Source organism: Lutra lutra, chromosome 16, assembly GCF_902655055.1.
Source record: "Lutra lutra chromosome 16, mLutLut1.2, whole genome shotgun sequence".
In the NCBI taxonomy this organism is placed as follows: domain Eukaryota; kingdom Metazoa; phylum Chordata; class Mammalia; order Carnivora; family Mustelidae; genus Lutra; species Lutra lutra.
Genome location: NC_062293.1, coordinates 58,216,876 through 58,237,187, shown reverse-complemented (window position 1 = coordinate 58,237,187; position 20,312 = coordinate 58,216,876). Strand labels below are relative to the sequence as shown.

At 48.0% G+C, this 20,312-nt stretch overlaps 1 protein-coding gene across 6 annotated transcripts in view; it reads left to right on the top strand.

Moving 5' to 3' along the window:
* NDEL1 (nudE neurodevelopment protein 1 like 1) overlaps positions 1-20,312 on the top strand; it is a 52,532-nt gene that overhangs the window by 22,521 nt on the left and 9,699 nt on the right. For 3 of the 6 annotated variants that reach the window (XM_047707829.1, XM_047707828.1, XM_047707832.1), the window contains exons 2-8: positions 2,365-2,462; positions 4,429-4,582; positions 5,353-5,501; positions 7,175-7,311; positions 9,383-9,556; positions 13,127-13,218; positions 16,508-16,659. In XM_047707829.1, the coding sequence (XP_047563785.1) occupies positions 2,377-2,462; positions 4,429-4,582; positions 5,353-5,501; positions 7,175-7,311; positions 9,383-9,556; positions 13,127-13,218; positions 16,508-16,659 (944 nt within the window). In that variant the 5' untranslated portion in view covers positions 2,365-2,376. Of the gene's footprint in view, positions 1-765; positions 885-2,364; positions 2,463-4,428; positions 4,583-5,352; positions 5,502-7,174; positions 7,312-9,382; positions 9,557-13,126; positions 13,219-16,507; positions 16,660-19,733; positions 19,769-20,312 lie in introns of those variants that run through there. The other 3 variants (XR_007123441.1, XM_047707830.1, XM_047707827.1) reach the window with 2 other exon arrangements.

Sequence of the window (20,312 nt, the reverse complement as noted above, 5' to 3'; positions counted from 1 at the left end):
GGCTGGATTCATAGATTTCAGATGGATTTCAATTTTGGGAAAGACCTTACGGAGAGCATTCAAGGGACACACTGTTGCCTCACCTTGAGGTGCCGCTTCGTGCAGTGATTGTTAATATGAAATCTGCCCCTTACCTCCACGAGACAGGACGCAGGAGTTCTCAAGAGTTGTTGAAACCACGGGGTGATACCTTCAGGGTTTTGGACATTCTTTTGAAGTACAAATACTTCTGTTCGACCAGCCTCACCCTCATTAACCCCTTACTACAAACTGTAGCTATAAATAAGATCATCCTACAACCGGGGACATGGAGTGCGAATGGGGATCTCTGATGATGTAAAATCGATCCGTAATATTTAGTAGTCACTGTGCAGACTTGAAGAGACTGGTCATCTGTTCCAGACTCTCATGAGAGGAGAAAACGGAGACCTTGAGGGGTTAAGCAGACGGCTTAAGGAGTTGAATGGCAGAATCGGAACCTAAGAGCCCAGTCCGGGCAGGCCTCCCCCTCTGTGAGGTTTCCATTTTCATGCGCTGTGGGCTCTCAGCGCATGTCCAAGAGTGGAGTGGTCCAGCCAAGGGAGGGCTGACGGCACTGGAGGGGGCCTGCCTGGGGTGCCAGGTACCCCTCCAGTACCTCACCTGACACGTAGCAGTAACTCAATAAATGCTTGGAAGTACTTGTACTTCTCTGCGCCAGGCATTACGCCTGGTGCCATGAGGCGCGCAAAGCATGGTCAAGAATCCATCTCTTTTCAGAGAACTCAGACGGCTTGGTCATTTCGGGTAATTGGAAGATCGGCGAAGATGCCGAAAGTCAGAGAAGGTGGCGTGGTCCGGAAAGACTCGGTTGCGACAGAACGCACCGGTCAGCCTCCAGCTAAGTGTGTCGAGTTACGCGTTTATATCACTCAGCGAGACATCACTCTCGTACCTCTTGGCACACTTGCCCTGAAGCGGGAGTTTCTGGTCTGTGGCTTCTTGCTCAGCCTGTATGAGTAACTTGTGCTGTGTGAACTCTGGGCTTCTCTTAATTTACTTTTAAAGCCGCTCGTTAGTTCTTGCTGCCGAGTGTGCATTAGGTGGATTTAATTTTGGTTTCGTTTAGCTGATGTCACTGAAAATCTATTGTGCAGACCCGGCCCTGGGTCGAAATAAGAATGATACACAGCCTGACGGGGACACAGGTTTCAGCAAGTGCTTTATCGTGTGGTAAGTCTGTCCAGGAAAGCAGTTGTGGGGTGTGATGTAACAAGAGTGTGGCAGATTTCAGTGCTGTCTGAGGGCAAGAAAGGCTTTCTGGAAAAGATGACAGCTAGGTTTTCAAGGACACATAGGAGCTTTCCAAATGCATTAGGAAGGGAGAGCCGTTCCAGGCGGAGGAAACAGCCAGGCCTGAAACAGAATGTCACGTTCAGACCGTTTTGATCAGTGTTGTTGGAACACAAAGTGCGATGCGTGGGAAGGGGGTTGTAGGAGGGAGGGCAGGCATTTTGCTCCAGGTATGAATGTAGAGTGAGCCCAGGGTCTGTGGCGTTTCATTTTCTGGCCAGCCAATCGGGGTTTTTAGGTGGTCAGTCCAAATGTGATGTCACAGATATTCCACACCTCCCCCCTGCCCCCCATGCTTCAGGAGAGCAACCAAGATGAGAGAGCATTAAAGTTGGGGATGAGTGAGCTCGTGGAGGAAGCTTTGGACTTCAGATAATTAAGTTTTTAGAACTGTAATAATAGTGAATTACTGAGAACGTGGTCCGACTTGCTAGTGCGTCACCAGGTGCAGGCTCTGCTAGGTCTCCTGAAGCGGTTGTGCGGCAAGGAGGGACACACAGGAGGAGCGTCAGCTTGGACAGTGACCTTGTTTCTGTCACCTGATTCCCGGAAGACCAGCTGCTGGGGCCTGGGGTGCGGGACGGTCCTGTGGGGCCGGTTCACTGGGAGCTGGTACCTCTATCCAGAGTGCCCCACGTGCCTTTCCACCCGACCACGCTGCGGATCTCCTGTCCTGACGTCGTCCGTGGGCCTGGTGGGCCCTGAGGTTGGGGCAGTAAAGTGATTTATGTGTCTGACTTAGAGTCGTTATTTGCTCTCAGAACCTGTCGTGTTTACCTCCCTCCAGAATGCTGATTTAATGTCCCAGATTTTAGACTTTTAGATTCCTGTGTTCTCTCTTTGGAAATTTTTTCTTATTTCGTAGGATTTCATTTTTAACAGCTGTCATTTATTGACTGGTTGATTGTAAGCTCTCCACGCAGTGCGGGGCTTGACATGCCCCGGAGGTCAAGAGCTGCCCCCTCCGCCGCCCAAGAGCCAGGTGCCCCTGTTCTCTGTTTAACGTCATAGGTTGTCTTTAATATTTCACAGGCTTTCTTGATCATGGATGGTGAAGATATACCAGATTTTTCAAGTTTAAAGGAGGAAACTGCCTACTGGAAGGAACTTTCCTTGAAGTATAAACAAAGGTAATATTGGAAAGCATCCTGAAAATAGGGGAGGGCATTTAGAATATGCCATTTCTAGCCAATGTATTTTATTTATTTATTTAAGCATAAAGCTGAATTTAGAGTTTCAGATTTAGGTTTGGGATTCTGGAAATAGTCATAGCATTGCTGTATTGAAATAGCATGAAAATGCATAAATCTTTATTACTCAAATTATTGTTATTATTTTTAAAAATATTTTATTTATTTATCTGGCAGATAGAGATCACAAGTAGGCAGTGAGGCAGGCACAGAGAGAGAGAAAGGAGGAAGCAGGCCCCCTGCCGAGCAGAGAGCCTGATGCAGGACTCCATCCCAGGACCCTGAGATCATGACCTGAACCGAAGGCAGAGGCTTTAACCCACTGAGCCACCCAGGCGCCCCTGTTACTCAGATTATTAAAACAATAAGAAAACTTCACGTTTGTGATTTCTTCTGGTCGTTAACCTTCTTTTGTGCTTACTGCGTTTGGCCATCCTGGGCCTGCTGTGTGTGCCCTGATTCCACCGCCTTGTGCAGTCTTTGGAGATGCCAGTGGGCTGTGTGGGGCACGCACAGCAGAGTCTAGTTCTTTCCAGGCAAGCGTTGTCAGTGTCGGGAGCCAGCAGAGCTGGGAAGGGGGCGAGAAGAGTTTCACGGGTATGGAGCATTTTATAAAGTCTCACTTATTTTAATTAGTTGGGGAAGCTTTACATAATGACCTTTGAGCACCAACATTTGTCTTAGATTTCTTTTTAAAACATCCTCTAACATACACACACGTTTTCCTGCTTTTGTTTACAGAGCTTGTTATCAAACTTTTTACCACTGTTTCATTGTTATTGTTGAAGGCTGTTCCTGTATTGTGCCCATGGATCTAGAAGGCTCTGTCTGCGGCAGGAGTTCTTAATCTTTTTTATGCCATAGGTGCCTTAATAGGCTGGGGAAACCTGTGGACCCCTTCTCAGAATAACACTTTCAAATGGATAAAATTAAATAATAGAGGGGCTCCTGGGCGGCTCAGTCAGTTAAGTGCCCCACTCTTGGTTTCTGCTCTGGTCATGATCAGGTCATGGGAGTGAGCCTCGAGTTGGGCTCCGTGCTCAGCGGGGAGTCTGCCTAAGATTCTCTCCCTTCCTCTCTCTGCTCCTCCCCTCTTCACTGTGGGCACTCTTTCTCTTTCTCTCTCTCTCTCAAATAGAGAAAAATCTTAAAAAAAAAATTACAAAGGAGAACAACTGTATTGAAAAACATTACCTAAATATTAAACTACTTTGTGGTGTAGTGTATGTGCTGCTTTATTTATACCTTAAATAAGAAGGATCTAGTCGTGAGTATATAAAATGTGAGTCCTCTGGGCCTTTAAAATTTTTTTTAAATTTTTAAATTTTCTAAAAAGCCTTTATTTATTTGAGAGAGAACCCGAGAGAGCGAGCAGGAGCCGGGCAGAGGGAGCGGGACCAGCAGACCGCCTGGCTGAGCAGGGAGCCCAGCGTGGGGCTTGGTTCCAGGACTGTGACCTGAGCTGAAAGTAGACACTTAACCGACTGAGGTCCCCAGGGGCCCCCCTTTTGGGCCTTTTTTTTTTTTTTTTTTGTCAGAGAGAGAGGGAGAGAGAGCGAACGCAGGCAGACAGAATGGCAGGCAGAGGCAGAGGGAGAAGCAGGCTCCCCGCCGAGCAAGGAGCCCGATGCGGGACTCGATCCCAGGACGCTGGGATCATGACCTGAGCCGAAGGCAGCTGCTTAACCAACTGAGGCACCCAGGCGTCCCCCTTTTGGGCCTTTTAACTCACTTTCACTGAACCCCCGAATACAGAGTCAGAGCTGCAGAACTGGTTGTCTTTACTGTGTAGTGTAGTTTACGGTGGTGCCGGCGCTCAGGCCGCATTCTTGAACTGGCGGTGATCATCTTTGGGCTGACTCTGCTTCCTGCTTTGACTCCTCGTTCCCACGTGATCTCTGATCAGCTTCCAGGAGGCTCGGGATGAGCTAGTGGAATTCCAGGAGGGGAGCAGGGAGCTGGAAGCAGAGCTGGAGGCACAGTTAGTACAGGCCGAGCAGAGGAACAGAGACCTGCAAGCTGACAACCAAAGACTGAAGTACGAAGTGGAAGCGTTGAAGGTAACCGGCGGGGGGAGCTGGGGTCTCGTGGGCCGCTCGCGGCAACCTGGGAAATAGACTCTTTTCTCGGCGGAGCCTCCAAGCGGCCTGTGGCGGGAAAGTAGTGGAGGCTCAAAGTCAAGTTTTGAAATAAACTTTCCTTTCATGGGACCAGAGACAGGTGGCTTGGCGTTGAGGCGTTCACTTAGAAGCTCTGTAGCTGTCCGTTTTTTAGCTACACTGCTGCTGTAGTATCGTATTGTAATTCCCATCGTTTTCAGAAGTGGCCCGGCTTGACAGATGGCCTCATTCCAGGTCACTTTAACATTGTATTTGTATGAAATACACGTTTGTTTCATTATTGTTCATAGCCTCTCTAGTTTTGAAGTTCAGTTGGGGTTAAAAAAAATTTCTTTTAAAAAAGGTATTTCCACGAGTGAAAAAATCAGGCCCGTTTGCTGCTGTTCAGCACTGGCCATTGCCCAGCGCTTGAGCCATCTCTGGGCCCGGTGGAGCATGGTCTGGGGGAAGGCGGGGAGCTCGGAGCCGTAGTTTGCTCGCGGGGTTCTGAGGGCAGCAGTCTACTTGGAATGAATGTGGGTTTTTGGGTTTTTGTTTTGTTTTGTTTTTTCAGTTTTACATGTTATAAGGAGGAGAGGGCTACTTCTCCCATCAGCTCAGATGGGGGGTGAGTTCCTTGGGTCTCCCCCATGTCCGTGTCTTGGGTTACTTCTTTGCTAAGGAGAGCTGTGTTTAGTGACACCCTCGCCTTCCTGTGCCCACACATCCAGGAGAAGCTGGAGCACCAGTACGCGCAGAGCTACAAGCAGGTGTCGGTGCTGGAGGATGACCTGAGTCAGACCCGGGCCATAAAGGAGCAGCTGCACAAGTACGTGCGGGAGTTGGAACAGGCCAACGACGACCTGGAGCGTGCCAAGCGGTGAGCAGGGCCGGGTGTCCGGCTGGTGGCTGCAAGGCAGGTCTGGGTCTCTGTGCTCGGCCTGTCCCCTGGGTCTTGGTTCTAGAACATCGCCTTTCGTGGTTTCATGCCCCATCATGTCAGCGCTCACCGCAAACCCTCATGTCCCCAGATTGGATCCTTTGAGGGCTTTCTTCCCCACTGCCCCGTCCCCCGTCGTTCCTGTTGGTTTTCCTCTGAAGCCTGTGTCCTCCGTTCCTCCGTCTTTCCCTCCGTGTTCTCAGTCCTCCCATGCTTGTCATCCGCCCTGCGTCTGCTACCTGAAGTCTAGTTTCTTCCTCGCCCATCTGTCTGTCCATCCCTACTCCTTTCCCTTCTCTTGGCCTTTCACACCAGCACATGGGTTTTTCGCGGGTGCCGCTTCCCTCACGGTTGTATGGTGTGGTGTGGCCGGAGTGGCTCCCCTGGGGTTGGAATTCGTTGTTTCTTAACCATCCAAACTGAGATCCTTTCACTGTATGGTTATTGATATGTGGGTAACTCTTCAGTGCCTGGCCCAGTGCTAGAGGGGAGGCTGCCTTGGGTGTGACATGTGGGGACGGTTCTCATGACAACTGCTCCAGCAGGGAGTGCGTGTGCAGGCGGCTGCAGGGTGTGGAGGGCTGCAGGGTGTGGAGGACGGGAGCCGGGGGCGGAACACGTCGGAGGGGTGGGACATGTCGGCCGCTGGCGTTGCAGCTGCCACAGAGTAGGCAAGGAGGAAGGAGGCCAGGCAGGTAGAGAGAGGGATGTGAAGGCCGGGAGGCAGGAAAGCTCTGGAGCTGGGCGTATTTCACTTTGCAGCGCATGGAGACGGTGTGGCTGACCAGGATGAGGCCAGAGGGTGGTCGGGCCAGGGTGGGGAGAGCCTTGTGTGCTCTCTCCATTCTGGAGGCAAGGAAGGGCTCTTTGAAGAATTTGTTAAGCCTGGGAGTAGCATCAGATTCTGAGTTTCGAGAGGATCATGCTGAGGCATTGGAGGGAGGAGGACCATTTAGGAGCGATCCAGGGTAGGGGGGGCGGTTGAGGAGCTAAGCCAGGGCAGGAGGTTGGAGGAGAGCAGGTGGAGTTGAGAGACCTTTCAACAGTTGAAAGCATTTGGTAAAGTTGGCCAGAGCCTTGAGTTCGAGCTGGAGGTCAGGGAATGATGTTTCTGTAGCAAGTAGCACGTAGTAGGGTGGGGTGCGTAGTAGGTGCCTGGCACCGTCTGTTGTAAATGAGTAAGCTGAGGGATGCAGGAGGACGAGTTGGTAGGGACCTGGGACTTCGTGTTTTAAACAGATTCTTAGTTAATTCTTAATGTTCTCTAAAATTGTTGAAAAGTTTTCTTCCTGAAAACACGTAAACTTCAATTGTTCTGTGTTTAAAATCCAGTGGGGAGATACAGTGTGTAATAAACGCCTGCCTTTTAAGGAACTGCGATGAATTTTGGTGGGAATTTAAGAGCATATATTGAATGGCCCAGAGTAGTGGCAGAGATACGAAAAGCTGCCAGAGTCTGGAAGGGACTGGGATCCATTCTCGTTCAACCCAGCCAGGCTTTCTAGGTCAGGAAATGCCATGAGAGAAACTGACAGTTTCCTTTTGTATTAGCTATTTGCATGCTATTTATTTAATTCGTGGACTTCAGTTTATTTTATTTTATTTTATTTTAGGGCAACAATAGTTTCACTGGAAGACTTTGAACAAAGGCTAAATCAGGCCATCGAACGCAATGCATTTTTAGAGAGTGAGCTTGACGAGAAGGAATCCTTGTTGGTGTCCGTCCAACGGTTAAAGGATGAAGCAAGAGGTAAAATTGACAACTGAACGTTTATCCTTTACCTTACCATCCCTAAGCCCAAGGGCTATGCTAGCTTCAGGAACCGCCTTTAAAACTATGTACGTTATCTACTTTCGTCAAGCATCTACTTTCGTCAAGCACTACGGCTAAGTGCTTTTTAGTCTCTTAATGTCTACAGTGTCAACTGTAAGACGTAGGTAGTATTATCCCCATTTTATAGGTCAGAAAACTGAGGCATGGAGAGTGTGAGTTTTGTCCAAAGTCTTAGAACTTTTCGGTTGTGGGGGATGCCTGGGTGGCTCAGTCAGTAAGTGTCTGCCTTCAGCTCAGGTCATGATTTTGGGGTGCTGGGATTGAGTCCCACATTGGGCTCCCTGCTTACTACGGAGTCTGCTTTTCCCTCTCCTTCTTCGCTCCTTCCTCTGCTCATGCTCTCTCCCACCGCCCCCAAATTTAAAAAACAAACAAACAAACAAAAACTAAAAAAAAAAAACCAAACTTTTCAGTTGGAATTCAGATCCTGGTCTGTTTTCCAAAACCTTATTAACTGCTACCATTGTGTGTGTATTGACTGGTTTGTTTAGCTTTTTCCTTTTCGCTTCTATGTAAATAATTTTGTGTTAGGCACATAATAGTAACACTGTGTCTGTGCACTTATCGTAGAAACCATTTTCTTCTTTATAATCTGCATTTTACCACATACGAATAAAAGAGGGAGGGAAGAAGAATTTTACTCATTTATTTATTAAAATTTTGTTTATTCAGTTGAGAGAGATTGAGAGAGGCAGAGAGAGCACAAGCAGAGGGAGAGGCTGAGGGAGAGGGAGAAACAGAATCCCTGCCAAGCTGGGAGCCCAACCTGGGGCTCGATCCCAGGGCCTGGAGATCATGACCTGAGACGAAGGCAGATGCTTAATCATCTGAGCCACCCAGGCGCCCCAGGAAGAAGAATTTTAAAGGAAGGTGTATAATCATCATAGGCATAAATAGTGTGCATCAGTCTATCTCTCCTCCCCCTCCTCCAACCCCTGGAAACACCATTCCCCTTTCTGTGTCTGTGAATCTGACGGCTCTAGGAACCTCGCAGACGTGGAGTCACACAGTATCTGGTCTCTTGTGACTGGCTCGTTTTCACTTAGTGTAGTATGCCCACAGCTCATCCGTGCGGTAGCTGGGGCCACAATGTCCTTCCTGTTTGAGGCTGAATAAGTTCCCATTACATGCATGTACTGCATTTTCTTTATTTATCCATGGTAGACATTTGGATACATACCCAGAAATGGGGCAAGTTTGTATCCTTTTTTAACATGAGTGTTCTGTACATCAGTTGTGTAACTGGAAAAGAAAACGTTAATTTTAGCTTAAAGATTCAGTATTTGAAAGCAAGAAAAAAATTGCAACTGTTTTGAATACTTCCTTTCTAAAATGATATAGTGCATTTTGATAGTAAAAAATACCATCCTGGGCGCCTGGGTGGCTCAGTGGGTTAAGCTGCTGCCTTCGGCTCAGGTCATGATCTCGGGGTCCTGGGATCGAGTCCCACATTGGGTTCTCTGCTCAGCGGGGAGCCTGCTTCCCTCTCTCTCTCTCTGCCTGCCTCTCTGCCTACTTGTGATCTCTGTCTGTCAAATAAATAAATAAATAAATAAAATATTTTATTAAAAAAAAATATACCAACCCATTTAAAATTACAAAAATAAACTTCATTGATTTTGCAGTAATCCCCAAAGTGGATATCATTTCAAAATAAAAACAAATGCGGTGGAAAGAGTATTTAGTTTTGTGTTGTGCAGGCTCACTGCGAGTTCTTTGGACTCTGCTCTTTTTTTTTTTTTTTTTAAACATATGAGCATAGTTAACTGTTCTAGTTAAGAGCATTTGTATTTGATCCTAGCTCTCTCAACGATCACTTAGGCAGTAGAGTTACCATTTTTATACCCCAACAAATAAGTGTTACATAGGAAACCACTTTCAGGAAATTGTAATTTAGGAAGGACGTCTTTATGGCATTTCAGAGGTGACTTTGCTGGATGGATTTGCTTCCTCTGGTGAGTTTTGTTATCTGTGCCCCATTTTGCAGATTTAAGACAAGAACTGGCAGTCCGGGAAAGACAACAGGAGGTAACCAGAAAGTCGGCCCCCAGTTCTCCGACCCTTGATTGTGAAAAGATGGACTCTGCGGTCCAGGCGTCACTTTCTTTGCCAGCCACTCCTGTTGGCAAGGGCACGGAGAACAGTTTTCCTTCACCAAAAGGTTTGTGATGTCTTTTCTTTCTGAACCTGCGGGAGGTTGTCCAGCTGGGGAGGGTTTGCTGGGGAGGCGGGGTGAGGCGCATGTGAGGTTTCAGGGTAGAGTCGGTGAGGTCATGCGCGCTGTGAGGTGGAAAGAGAAGTTGGTTTCTGGGGCCACAACCACACGGGGAGCAGGGCGACAGTGGCCCCGTGTAATATGAGTGGCTTAGTCAGTTGTGATGTTAAAAAGTTGAAGGTTTTCAGGCAAAGTTGATCTTTTGATGCTAGCAGTCATCCACACTCATGTCGGAAAATGGAAAAAGAAGAAAGGAAGTGGCCTTTCTGCTGTCTTACCCTGGAAGCTGACTACTGTTAACCCTGACTCTCCCTGCCACGAGAACGAACCGATCTCGGGGACTAGACGCCTTCACACGCAGCCTACCAAGACTGGTCGAGCTACCCTTCACACTCATAAGACTGGCCCAGGCAGACTAGGCTGTCGTCCTACACGCCCCCGTGGCTGTTTTCAGAGGTGACATTTGGAGTCACTGATGACTAGTACATAAAGAATGTTCTTTTGCCATCAGCAAAGGTGTTTTTTAAAAATCTAGATAAGCAGAAAAGCCATTTAGCAGACACTGCATAGAACCCTAGAGAGGAACCCGGAAGCACTTAATTCAGATTTATTTCATTTTTCCAGCTTATAGATGTTTCAGCCACTCCCACTCCTTCATACTTTTTTCTTCCCAAAATGAAGCTCTCTTCCCCCCCCTTTTTTTTTTAGAGATTTTAATTTGTTTATTTGACAGAGAGATCACAGATCACAGAGATCACAGGAGTGGGGGAAGCAGGCACCTTGCTGAGCAGAGAGCCCGATGTGGGGCTTGATCCCAGGACCCCGAGACCATGACCTGAGCCGAAGGCAGAGGCTTTAACCCACTGAACCACCTAGATACCCCACCCTCTTTTTTTAATAAAGGGTTTTATCTTGCAGAATGATAGGAGAAGGTTTTGTCTCCAGGCAGATAGTGACCTTCTATGTCTGTTCCAGCCCACCCCGTAGCCACTAGCCACATGCGACTCTTTACATTTTTATTAATGTAATCGAGTTAAAATTGGAAATTCAGTTTCTCACTTGCATTAGCTGGAATACTGGTGCTCTGTAGCCCTTGAATAGATAACTCACCCTGCCTTCTCCTAGTCATAAGGTCTCATTCGGTGAGAAGTGTGGCAATGCTGTATAGTGCTGGGTGTTGCTGGGTGTCCTCGTACTGTTTGCTGCTGAGCACCTAGAGCAGGTCAGGTGTAGATGACGGCAGTCACTAGCAGCCCTCACTGTCCATGTTTCAGAATGGCTCCTTGGGCATTTGAGGATCTCAGAATTCCTAACATTTGAGATTTAATGAAGGTTTGCTTTTAGACGCCAATTAGAATTCTGCAGGTAAGTTCTGAAAATGCGTTAGTTAAGCACGAATCAGGATAGTGTGGAGCTTCAGTCGAGGTTAAATCCCAGAGACGTGTACATCCTGTAGTAGCTCATTAGAGGTTTAATTCAGGGACTTGGTTGCGCTGAGCTGGGCGAGGTTAGTGGGACGCAGAGCTTGCTCGCTGTGGCACAGGATTAAGATACGTCAGCCCTAAGGCCAGAATCTTGGTCTGGGCAGACGCAGTTTTAGCTGGTGGCAAGGACTTTCACTAACCTGAGAGCTGCTGTGCGTTGGCTCTCGGCAGCTGCGTGATGGAGAAGGCGGCACAGAGCTAAGGAGAAGCAGGAGATGAGAGGTCATTGCGAGACCGAGGGGCTGAGCTCGGTGGTCTGCCTGTAACTGCGTTTCATTGGTAACAGTGCCTGTTGCCAAAAAGCATTTAAGACAACTCACCATAAAAGCACAGATTTCATAATTTGAGGAGAATAAGGGAAGAAGAGATCTGGAAGTCCCTGCTGAGAAAAGTATGGCAGCTTCTTTCTAGCCCGTCGAGCTCTGGTCAGATGCCGCACGTTATTCTGGATGCCGAGGGGCTCCTGGTAAATCGGTGAAGGCGCTGCCTTCAGGGTGATGATACTCTGGAGGCCAGGGACAGCGAACGGCCGCACAGCAAAGCGACTACGAGCTGATGAGACTCTGGACAGTGGATGAGAGAGTAATAGCTGCGTGAGGGCTTGAGTACTTACAGTGTGCTAGGCATTTAACGAGTGTATTAACTAATTTAAACTTCACAATGACTTCATAAGTGCTGTTATCAGCCCTCTTCAAAGTGTGGGCCACTTACTAAGGCTCCCACAGTCTGTAGCCATCAGCGGTGGATTTGCCTCTCGAAGTTTAGCTCAAGAGCCCTTACCCATCATGTACAGTACCTCAAAAGTAAATTGAAAAATGTGCGTGACCAAGAACCTTTGCTGAGGGGCGTTCAAAAAGATGTGACTGTCACACTGGAGAACCCCGATTTTGAACGGGAAGCCTCTTACAGCAGCCGTTGTCCCCGAATCAGCCAGCAATTTAAATTTCTTTTTAATTTAATTTTTATTTATTTGTTTTTAGCAATTTAAATTTCTAATAAAAGTCAACACAGGGTTTTTTAAGTTGGCAAGTTTTAAAGTTACACTGAAGAATAAATGTGCCAAGGAAAGTTTGGATTAGCTTAATAACAGGAAGCTTTCTCCTTTAGGATACCACAGGCTATTTTAACATTGTAGCAATGAAAGCAGCCTATTTCCGGTGGGACAAACTAATAGTTTAATGGAACTAAAGTATAATGGGAATTCATGTAGGTAAAGTGTCATTTCAGCTGAAAAGAGTGTTCACGACACGGTATTAGTACAATTGGTTATCCTTTTGGGTGAAAAAAGAATTAGGTATTTGTTGAATTAAAAGGATCTAAATGTAAAAAAAAAAAACCTAGGAAAGTATTAGGAGGAGATAGGAGCAACATTTTATAATATTGAGGTGAAGAAGCCAAAACTTCCCCCACCTGTAGAGCAGAAAGTTTGAAAGGTAAATGCCATGCTGAGAAATTCAAGATCGAGGAGAGAAAGGGGGGCCATCTGTGGTGTCCAGCGCCCTAGCCCATCGATTGAAGGAAAGACAACCCAGTATCAAATCATAAATCAGAAACATGACTTCCAGAAGAGATTCAAATGTCTAGTTATTAAGGAAACAAAAGAGAAAACAAAATGTCAAATTGACCAAAGAAAAAAAAAGATCACATCTAATATTATTGAGGGCATCGCCGTACAGATCACTGACATTGGCATGACCTTATCAGCGTTTTGGCAGGATCTCTTAAGGTGGATGAAAGGGCCATATCCTCTGGTCCAGCAGTTCTATTTTTAGGAGTCTCTTCTCTGGAAATATCCGTCTAGATGTTTTAACGATATGTGCCCTTTTAGCGTTATTCGTGATGTAAAATTGGAGTCGTCTCAATAGCCATCAGTTGAAGGAGACAGTGTATGGTGTCTCCGTTTTATAGCTCGTGTCCCCAGTTTGGAACACCGTATTGACCTGTCACTGAGTGTATCCTGCTCAGGGACACCTGACCACAAAAGGGAAAGATGCCTGCAAGTGTAATCACCCCCGCTTTCCTTTCCCTCTAGCTATACCAAACGGTTTTGGTGCCAGTCCGCTTACTCCTTCTGCTCGGATCTCCGCGCTCAACATCGTGGGGGACCTCTTACGGAAAGTCGGGGTGAGTATTCAGCCCTTTAGCCCGAGGTACTGCCCTGGTGTTGAATTCTGAATTTGGGGCGAGAGAAGGAGAAAAAGGGTTCCTGCATGTGGGGAAGGCTGTGATGATTCAGAGAGGCAGGAGCGTGCAGGGATCTGCTGAGATGGTGGCAGACAAACACGCTGGGGCACCTGCGGGAGGGCCGGTGCGCTGCGCTCTGGAGATCCCGGGGGCTTTCTTTGGTTTCCCCTTGGCTCTTTCTGCCTCATGACTCCTCCGTCTTTTCCTAAGGTAACTGTTCTCCAGCCTGCTGTGTGTTTTATCCCATTCTTGGGTCCTGTTCTTGCTGCAGGTCGCCCTCTGCGTGGCCTCCCCTTGAGCTCTGTCCCCGGAGGACTTCAGCACTGGCTCTCGGACAGGACTTTGTGCTCTTGGTCACGCCCATCTCCTCGCTCTTGGCCGCTTCAGCTTCTGTGCTATCTCCTTGGCTCTGACCTTGGCTTCCAACTGAGCTTTTGAAGTCTTCCACTTGTTTTTTTGCTTATTCAGTTTTTGCTTCATAGAATGCCTGCTCTTTGACCCCATCAGCAGTGGGACTCTGGGTGAATGAGTGAAAGCCATTCTTGCTTTCATTTCTTCCTGCTCATTGGTGACCCCGCAGATGGCTTCCTCTGTCACTGCCGACTCATGGTCTTTTTGGCCAAGGAGGAGACCTGCGGTCCGGGTCAGTCTGGCCATCGGCATTCGCCTTCCCTGAATCTGGATCTCAGGAAGCAGTTAGATAACTGGGGATTCATGCCACCGTGAAGTTAGCATCTCGTGCGTGGGCTCCCTTTCCTGTTTCCCTGGGCAACTTTTACCTCTCTTTTCAGTAATCTTCCCCTGAAACTGCCCGCTGTCCACCGCCCCTTCACTTACTTGTTTGTGAGAGACATTTTCTGACAAAAGCAGAAATTGGATTTTACTTTACATAATGAAGAAATGGGAGGCCTTTTCTGGCTTATAAAATTATTTTCTGACCATCACGTTAATTCCGAATCTGTGTTTCAAATTTGCTATAAAAAGCAACATGTACAAAGTCCATAGAGTAATTTTCCCTCCTAGCATAACCATTTTTAAAAACCTATTTGTTGTAAGAGTTGTGATATTTGGCTCCAGAAATCAAAATAATGTGCTTATTTTTTGGTATCTTACCAACTTCAAGCAGTAAGATGAAGAATTTAACTCCCATCTCCCACTTTTTAACTTTGTTCTTTTGGTAATTTTGAAACTTTAAATGTCATGCTTAATCCTGTTTCTGAGTTTATTAGACTGTATCTCAGCTCCTTGCTGCATGTGTCTTTCTCTCTGTCCTGTCATGAACGCTCCATTAGTTGGTTTTGAAAATTGAAAATCAGTGAGCTGCTTCTATGGTACTCTGCCCATGTGTGGGTTGTACGCTGCAGAATCACAGAGGAGAGCCTGGGCTCCTGGGTCGTTTATCTCTGTCACTCAGCAGATGTTTCAGGGATTTTTTAAATCATTTACTCACTCAGAACCATACCACGTGTTTTCATTTTTGTATCAGAGCTGACTTGTATGTTTTTTCCTTCTCTTGGCGTTGTTACTTACCTTCTTTTTCTTGGGGGGTAGAAGAAGCCTGTCCTTTCTCGGCTATGTCTCATGTCTGTAGCTTCTTACCGATGCCCTCTTTGCTGGGTGCTCTGAGGGGCGCTGCCCCAGTTCTCTTCCTGGGCTACTTCTGCCTGTTCCCGGGCTTCATGTCTGCAGCAGCTTTCTCTGGTCCTTGTTTGTTTTGCTTATAACGTTACATAATTTACATAATTTGTTCAGAAATGGTGCAGAAAGGTGACCTTGGGAGTCCCTGTCTGGCTGATGGTCCACCTTCCGAGAGGCCGCTGGGACCTCGGGTGTGCGGTTCCCCGCCAGCCCCGTGTGCTCTTTGGAGTTTCCCTCCCTGCTTCTCTGTCCCCCTCCGTCCGCTGCCTCAAACTGGAGGCTCCAGCCACCGCCCTGCATCCTCTTGCACTGAGAAATCAAGGCCACCTGATCTCCACCTGTCTATTCTCTTGGACTTCTGTTATTACTCTCCTGTTAGTACCTGTTTGTAGTCATTCTTCCTTGTTACCATGGTGCTCCAAGGACCACGTTCCTGCCCACGGCTGACTTTGTCCCTCTGTGCCTTGGATCCCTTCCCTCCCCACCCTCTCATCAGTGTCTCCCGTGCTTTTAGCCTCTTACTGTGTTTCAGTATCTGTGTGTAATCTTCATGGATTGCCACGTGTCACATGTAATATCTGTGTATTATAAACTGCATAATTTTTTAATCTTAAAAAGCAAAAGTAAAAAGCAGCCATTTTTTTTTTTTTTACCCTATATCTGTCTTTAGCTGTCACCCTCGTTCTCTCTTCCCTTCACAGCCAAGCTTTTCGAAAGCAGGCCTCCGTTTATTGTTAGCGTGGGTGATGGCGTGCCCCCTCCCCAGACATCCTGGTCCGGACTCTGATTCCTGCTCCCTCCCCCAGAATCGCTCATCGATGAGCTCAGCACCGTCGAACCCAGTGGACGCTGTTCTGCCCTACTTTTGCTTGGAACATTCAACACTGGCTTTTTTTTTTTTTTTTTTTTTTTTTAATGCTTTCTTTCCTTTGCCTCTCTGATGCTGTGTCACGTCTGCCTCCTGCCTTTCTGCCCATTCCTCTGTCATCTGATTGGGTCTTCATCTGCCGCACCCTTCCCGGGTTGATTTTATTCAGAATTCTGTCCTTGAATTCCCCATTCACAGCCTGACTTTGTCTGCTACCTGGTGTGACATCTTCTAAGTTTTCATTTCTAGACCACTCTCACTCTTTTCCCCGGTGCCAGACCCAGGACTTGCCCTTGTGCGTCTATCCCACTGAGGCCTCAGACGCAGTTTGGGCCTGCTCTGTGATCACACTCAGCAAGTATATGAATGAATGTCGTGAATAAGGATATTAGGGGCTTTCTAATAGTCCCCAACTCAGAAAGGGTCAAGAAACCTGGGATTTGTCTACTGTGTGCCACATTTTGCTTAGTTGTAAGGTCAGGCTTATATCTGTGTTCTCCAGTAATACTGAGAGGAGTAAGTGCATTGTTCTGAGGTCATTAGATAGCCGTCAGCATAAAATTCCCCCTTTCCATCAGAGAGGTGATCGATTGTGGCTTGAACGGCTACCATGATCAACAGAGAGACTGTAATTTTAATCTTGAAATAGAAATGGTTTGAAATGCAGATTTTTATGTACAGCTACTGTTTTGACAACCAAATCATTCCTCCTCCTTTCTGTAGGCTTTAGAATCCAAATTAGCAGCTTGCAGGAATTTTGCAAAGGACCAAGCATCGCGGAAATCCTATATTTCAGGGAATGTTAACTGTGGGGTCATGAATAGTAACGGCACGAAGTTCTCTCGATCAGGACATACGTCTTTCTTTGACAAAGGGTAAGTAAATCTTGGACATTTTATTTATTATTTTATTTTTTATTTATTTGTTTTTAAGATTTTATTTATTTGACAGATGGAGATCACAAGTAGGCAGAGAGAGAGGGGAAAACAAGCTCCCTGCTGAGCAGAGAGCCCGATGCGGGGCTTGGTCCCAGGACCCTGAGATCATGACCTGAGCTGAAGGCAGAGGCTTTAACCCACTGAGCCACCCAGGCGCCCCAATCTTGGACATTTTAAATGATTTTTTTTTTTTTTTGAGTTAGTAAAGTCGCACTTTATTAAGTGAGCTTATTTTACTTTGAAAAGGTAAACTCAGTTCGATAAGCCTACCTGAAGCAGTTTCATTCAGGTCTTAGGGGACATAAATCTGTTGTCGTCTTCTGGTCCCCGTGGAGTCGGTTACCCCGAGAACTCTCATGCTTCTGTCTTGGGAAACACTCTTGCAAGGTAGCTGTGCTAGGCTCTGGGAATTAAAGATGATGTGGTAATAGTTCTTGTTCTCAAGGTGCTTGAAGGCTGGTGGACTTGCCTGGCTGACATTTGTAAGGGTAGAAAACACCGTTTGTGTGTAGATTCTGCAAGGCACCTGCTGTCTGAGGATTTTGGAAAAATATGAAACCACTGGATCAGATAACAGTTTAGGGGACACAAGTTTTGTATGATGTGAAGATGTTTTCTGGGGAGTTGAGAGTGTAAAAAAAAATGGCATAAGATTGAAGCACTGGTACGTCCTTAATGCAAAAAAATTTCAGTTGGTGCTGCTGTGTAGAAGTAAAGAGTAGATGTTTTCTGTTTTCACACTACTACATCCTTACACTTACTCTCTCAGGCAGGTAAAATTATATTTTTTAGCATCTGCTATACGCTTTTAAAAATTTATGGGATTAGACTTTAAATACGACTCTGCAACCAGGCCCCCATCATGACTTATAGGCCAGTATCTTCCTGTCTGTGCAGCGTTCTCCCTCAAGTCCAAAAATGACACTGCGTGGTTATACTTGATTGAAAGCTGTCCTGTAGCTAACGAGCAGTCAGGACCTGTGGTTTGGCTCTGCTGACCAGGTTCCACGAGGTGGCTGTTCTTGGAACAGCATCGAGACACTGAGCTCCCTTGCTCCGGTCTCTGTTTCGAGTGGTAGAGCCCATCTGGTCCTGTTCTCTGCACTCAGGACAGATACGAGTCTAGAGAAGTTTCAGTTTCTTAAGGGAGCTTGTATTTTCAGCTTTCCTCTGTAACCGTGGCACATTTCTGGAGGACTTGACCCGGCACACTGGCCGCTCTGAAAAGCTTCTTTATGTCCGCCCTTGTGGAGTGCGGTGTTCTGGTTTCCCTCTCTCCCTTCAGGGACTTCTACCCTGAAGGGCACATGCTTCATTAAGGAGCATGTTCCAAACTGGCGATAAGTAAGTCAGAGCTTCATTCTAACCACTGGGTTTCCTCGGGGGAGTCAGCATAAAATCAGTTTTCCTTAGGTTTAGGAGTTTTGGGAAACCTCGAGGAGTCCCCATCTTTATATCATAATGGCAAGTGGAATAAATAGATATTTCACATTCAAGTTGCCATTTCTCCTGAATAACAGGGAAAGTTGAGGGGCAGATGAGCATTGAAAACAGTACCTAATTATTTTGTCCAACTTGTACTTTGTGTGACGTCTAACTCACCTCCAGTGGGGCAGTTACGGGTCTGTTTCTGGAACCCTGTTTCTTGCCTCGGGTGCTCTGTAACATGAGAATGGGCAGGAACCAGAAACGGGGGGCCGGGCCGATGCCTCTCCCGCAGTCCTCAGAGCAGTCATGGTGGGGAGGGACCGCTCTCCGGACAGGTCCCTGCTCCTGGCTTCCACGTGGCCCCAGTGTGGGGCACCAGGGTGTGCCAGGCCCAGAGTTGGACCCCATCTCAGGGGGCTGCGGAGGGCGCAGAATCGCCCGGAACCAGGAGCTTTGGCCTCTGTCACGGAGTGCCTGTCCCCTGAGGAACATTCTAGATGTGCGCGCAGGCTTTATTTCCTGAACCGGGCCTGGAGACGGGCTTCCTGAGAGAAACAGTTGCAGATGATACATCTAGTTTCGTTTGAAGTAGTACAAGTTTTCAACTGTACTGTTTCTGTTAAGGATTAAATATGCTTTTGTGGGCTGACCTCTTCTCATGGGTTCGGGTCACAGTGGAGCGGATCGTATGTCCACACTCCAGCGTTGACCTGCTTTGTGAGCCACGTGTCCGGTTGCCACGTGCCCAAGGCTGGCTAGTGGCTTCGCGTGTCTGTGCCTCCTTGCCGCTTTGCTTTGATTCTGGCTTCCTTCTGGCCTGGCTTTGAACTCTGGCCTTTCTCCCCAGTGGCCTGCTGACTAGATAGTCACGGCGGCGTGCACCAGTTGCGACAGGAAGCGGGGGAGCGTCCCAGCCCCCACCTCCCTTATGGAGTCTGGCAGGTAGAAGTCAAAACACCATTTCCAGGTGTCCAAGCATGTAGCTTGGAGTTGTAGCGTGAGAGAAAACTCCATTTTCAAAAGCCTCCAGCAGGAACTTGCCCGCCCTGCCTCCTGCTCCCGAGGAGTGTGTCTGCGGTCCCTGTGTCTTCCCCAGCTGTCCTAGAGACCTGGGGTGGGGTGCTCCTTGGGGGAGATGCGCCCCCTCAGGTCCTGTGACGCTCTGAGGCCAGACCATGCCCACCAGATGCTGTCCCTCGGTAGGTGTCTGCACGTGTGGCCTGAAAACACTCTGGATGTTCTGGTGGTTTGAGGGCTTCCTGCAAACAGGGTTTCCTCTAGTCTCTGCTGGCTTCTGCCAGGTTCTGGACCTCCTTCTTGGCGTTGCTTCATGTCCTCCAACCACCAACAGCCTCTCGTGCTCGTCATCTGAGCCCCGCGTGTGGTGTGGTCACTGGACTTCTCTCAAACCCCGTCTGTTTTCTCTGTCATTTTCATTCAGCCTCTTAAGTGTCCCTTACTCTGATTTTGTAAGCAAGTGAGGTCTCGGTGGGGCTGCGTGTAGTGGGGGCGTAGACCAATTTTAGGGCAGGCTGTGATAGGACTTGTATTACTGTTTAATGTTTTTTCCTTTTTTTTATTAGGCAAGAAAAGGTCATATTTCCCACGTTGTTCATGGGTAACTGAATTTGTTTGCTGTGCTCTTTCTGCTTCTCTCTCCATCCCGGTGTGTGGTGCAGGACCCACTAACACACTCGTTTCACTGACGCATGGGGCTGACTCTGCTCTAACCGACTTACAGCCCCAGAGTGAGCGCTCAGGCTCCAGTCCGAGCCGGCTCCCTGCCCTTGCTGCTGCTTCAGCCGCGCACCTCAGAGGCAGCTCGTGGTCTCAGGCCCCGGGCAGGGTCGGGGCGGGGGGTGGGGTAGCTAGCCGGCCTGGCAGTGCTCCTGGTCCGGGGTCAGCGCTGTAGCGGTGACACTGCCGGGGGTCCTGGCGTGGGGGTCGTGCGTTGCTGTCAGGCCCCGGAATCCCATTTGGCTTGACATCCTGGGAGATGGGGCTTCTTCCTGCCGCCCAGAGTCTTCTGTTTCGTCAAGGTGGGCGCCGGTGGTAATGGAGCCTCACCGCCCCCTGGGGACTTGCCCTCCTGCTCACTCTTGGATGCCCTGTGTACAACGGGACGGTAGAGGGAGACGTGTGTGCCCGTGTGTGTGTGTGCA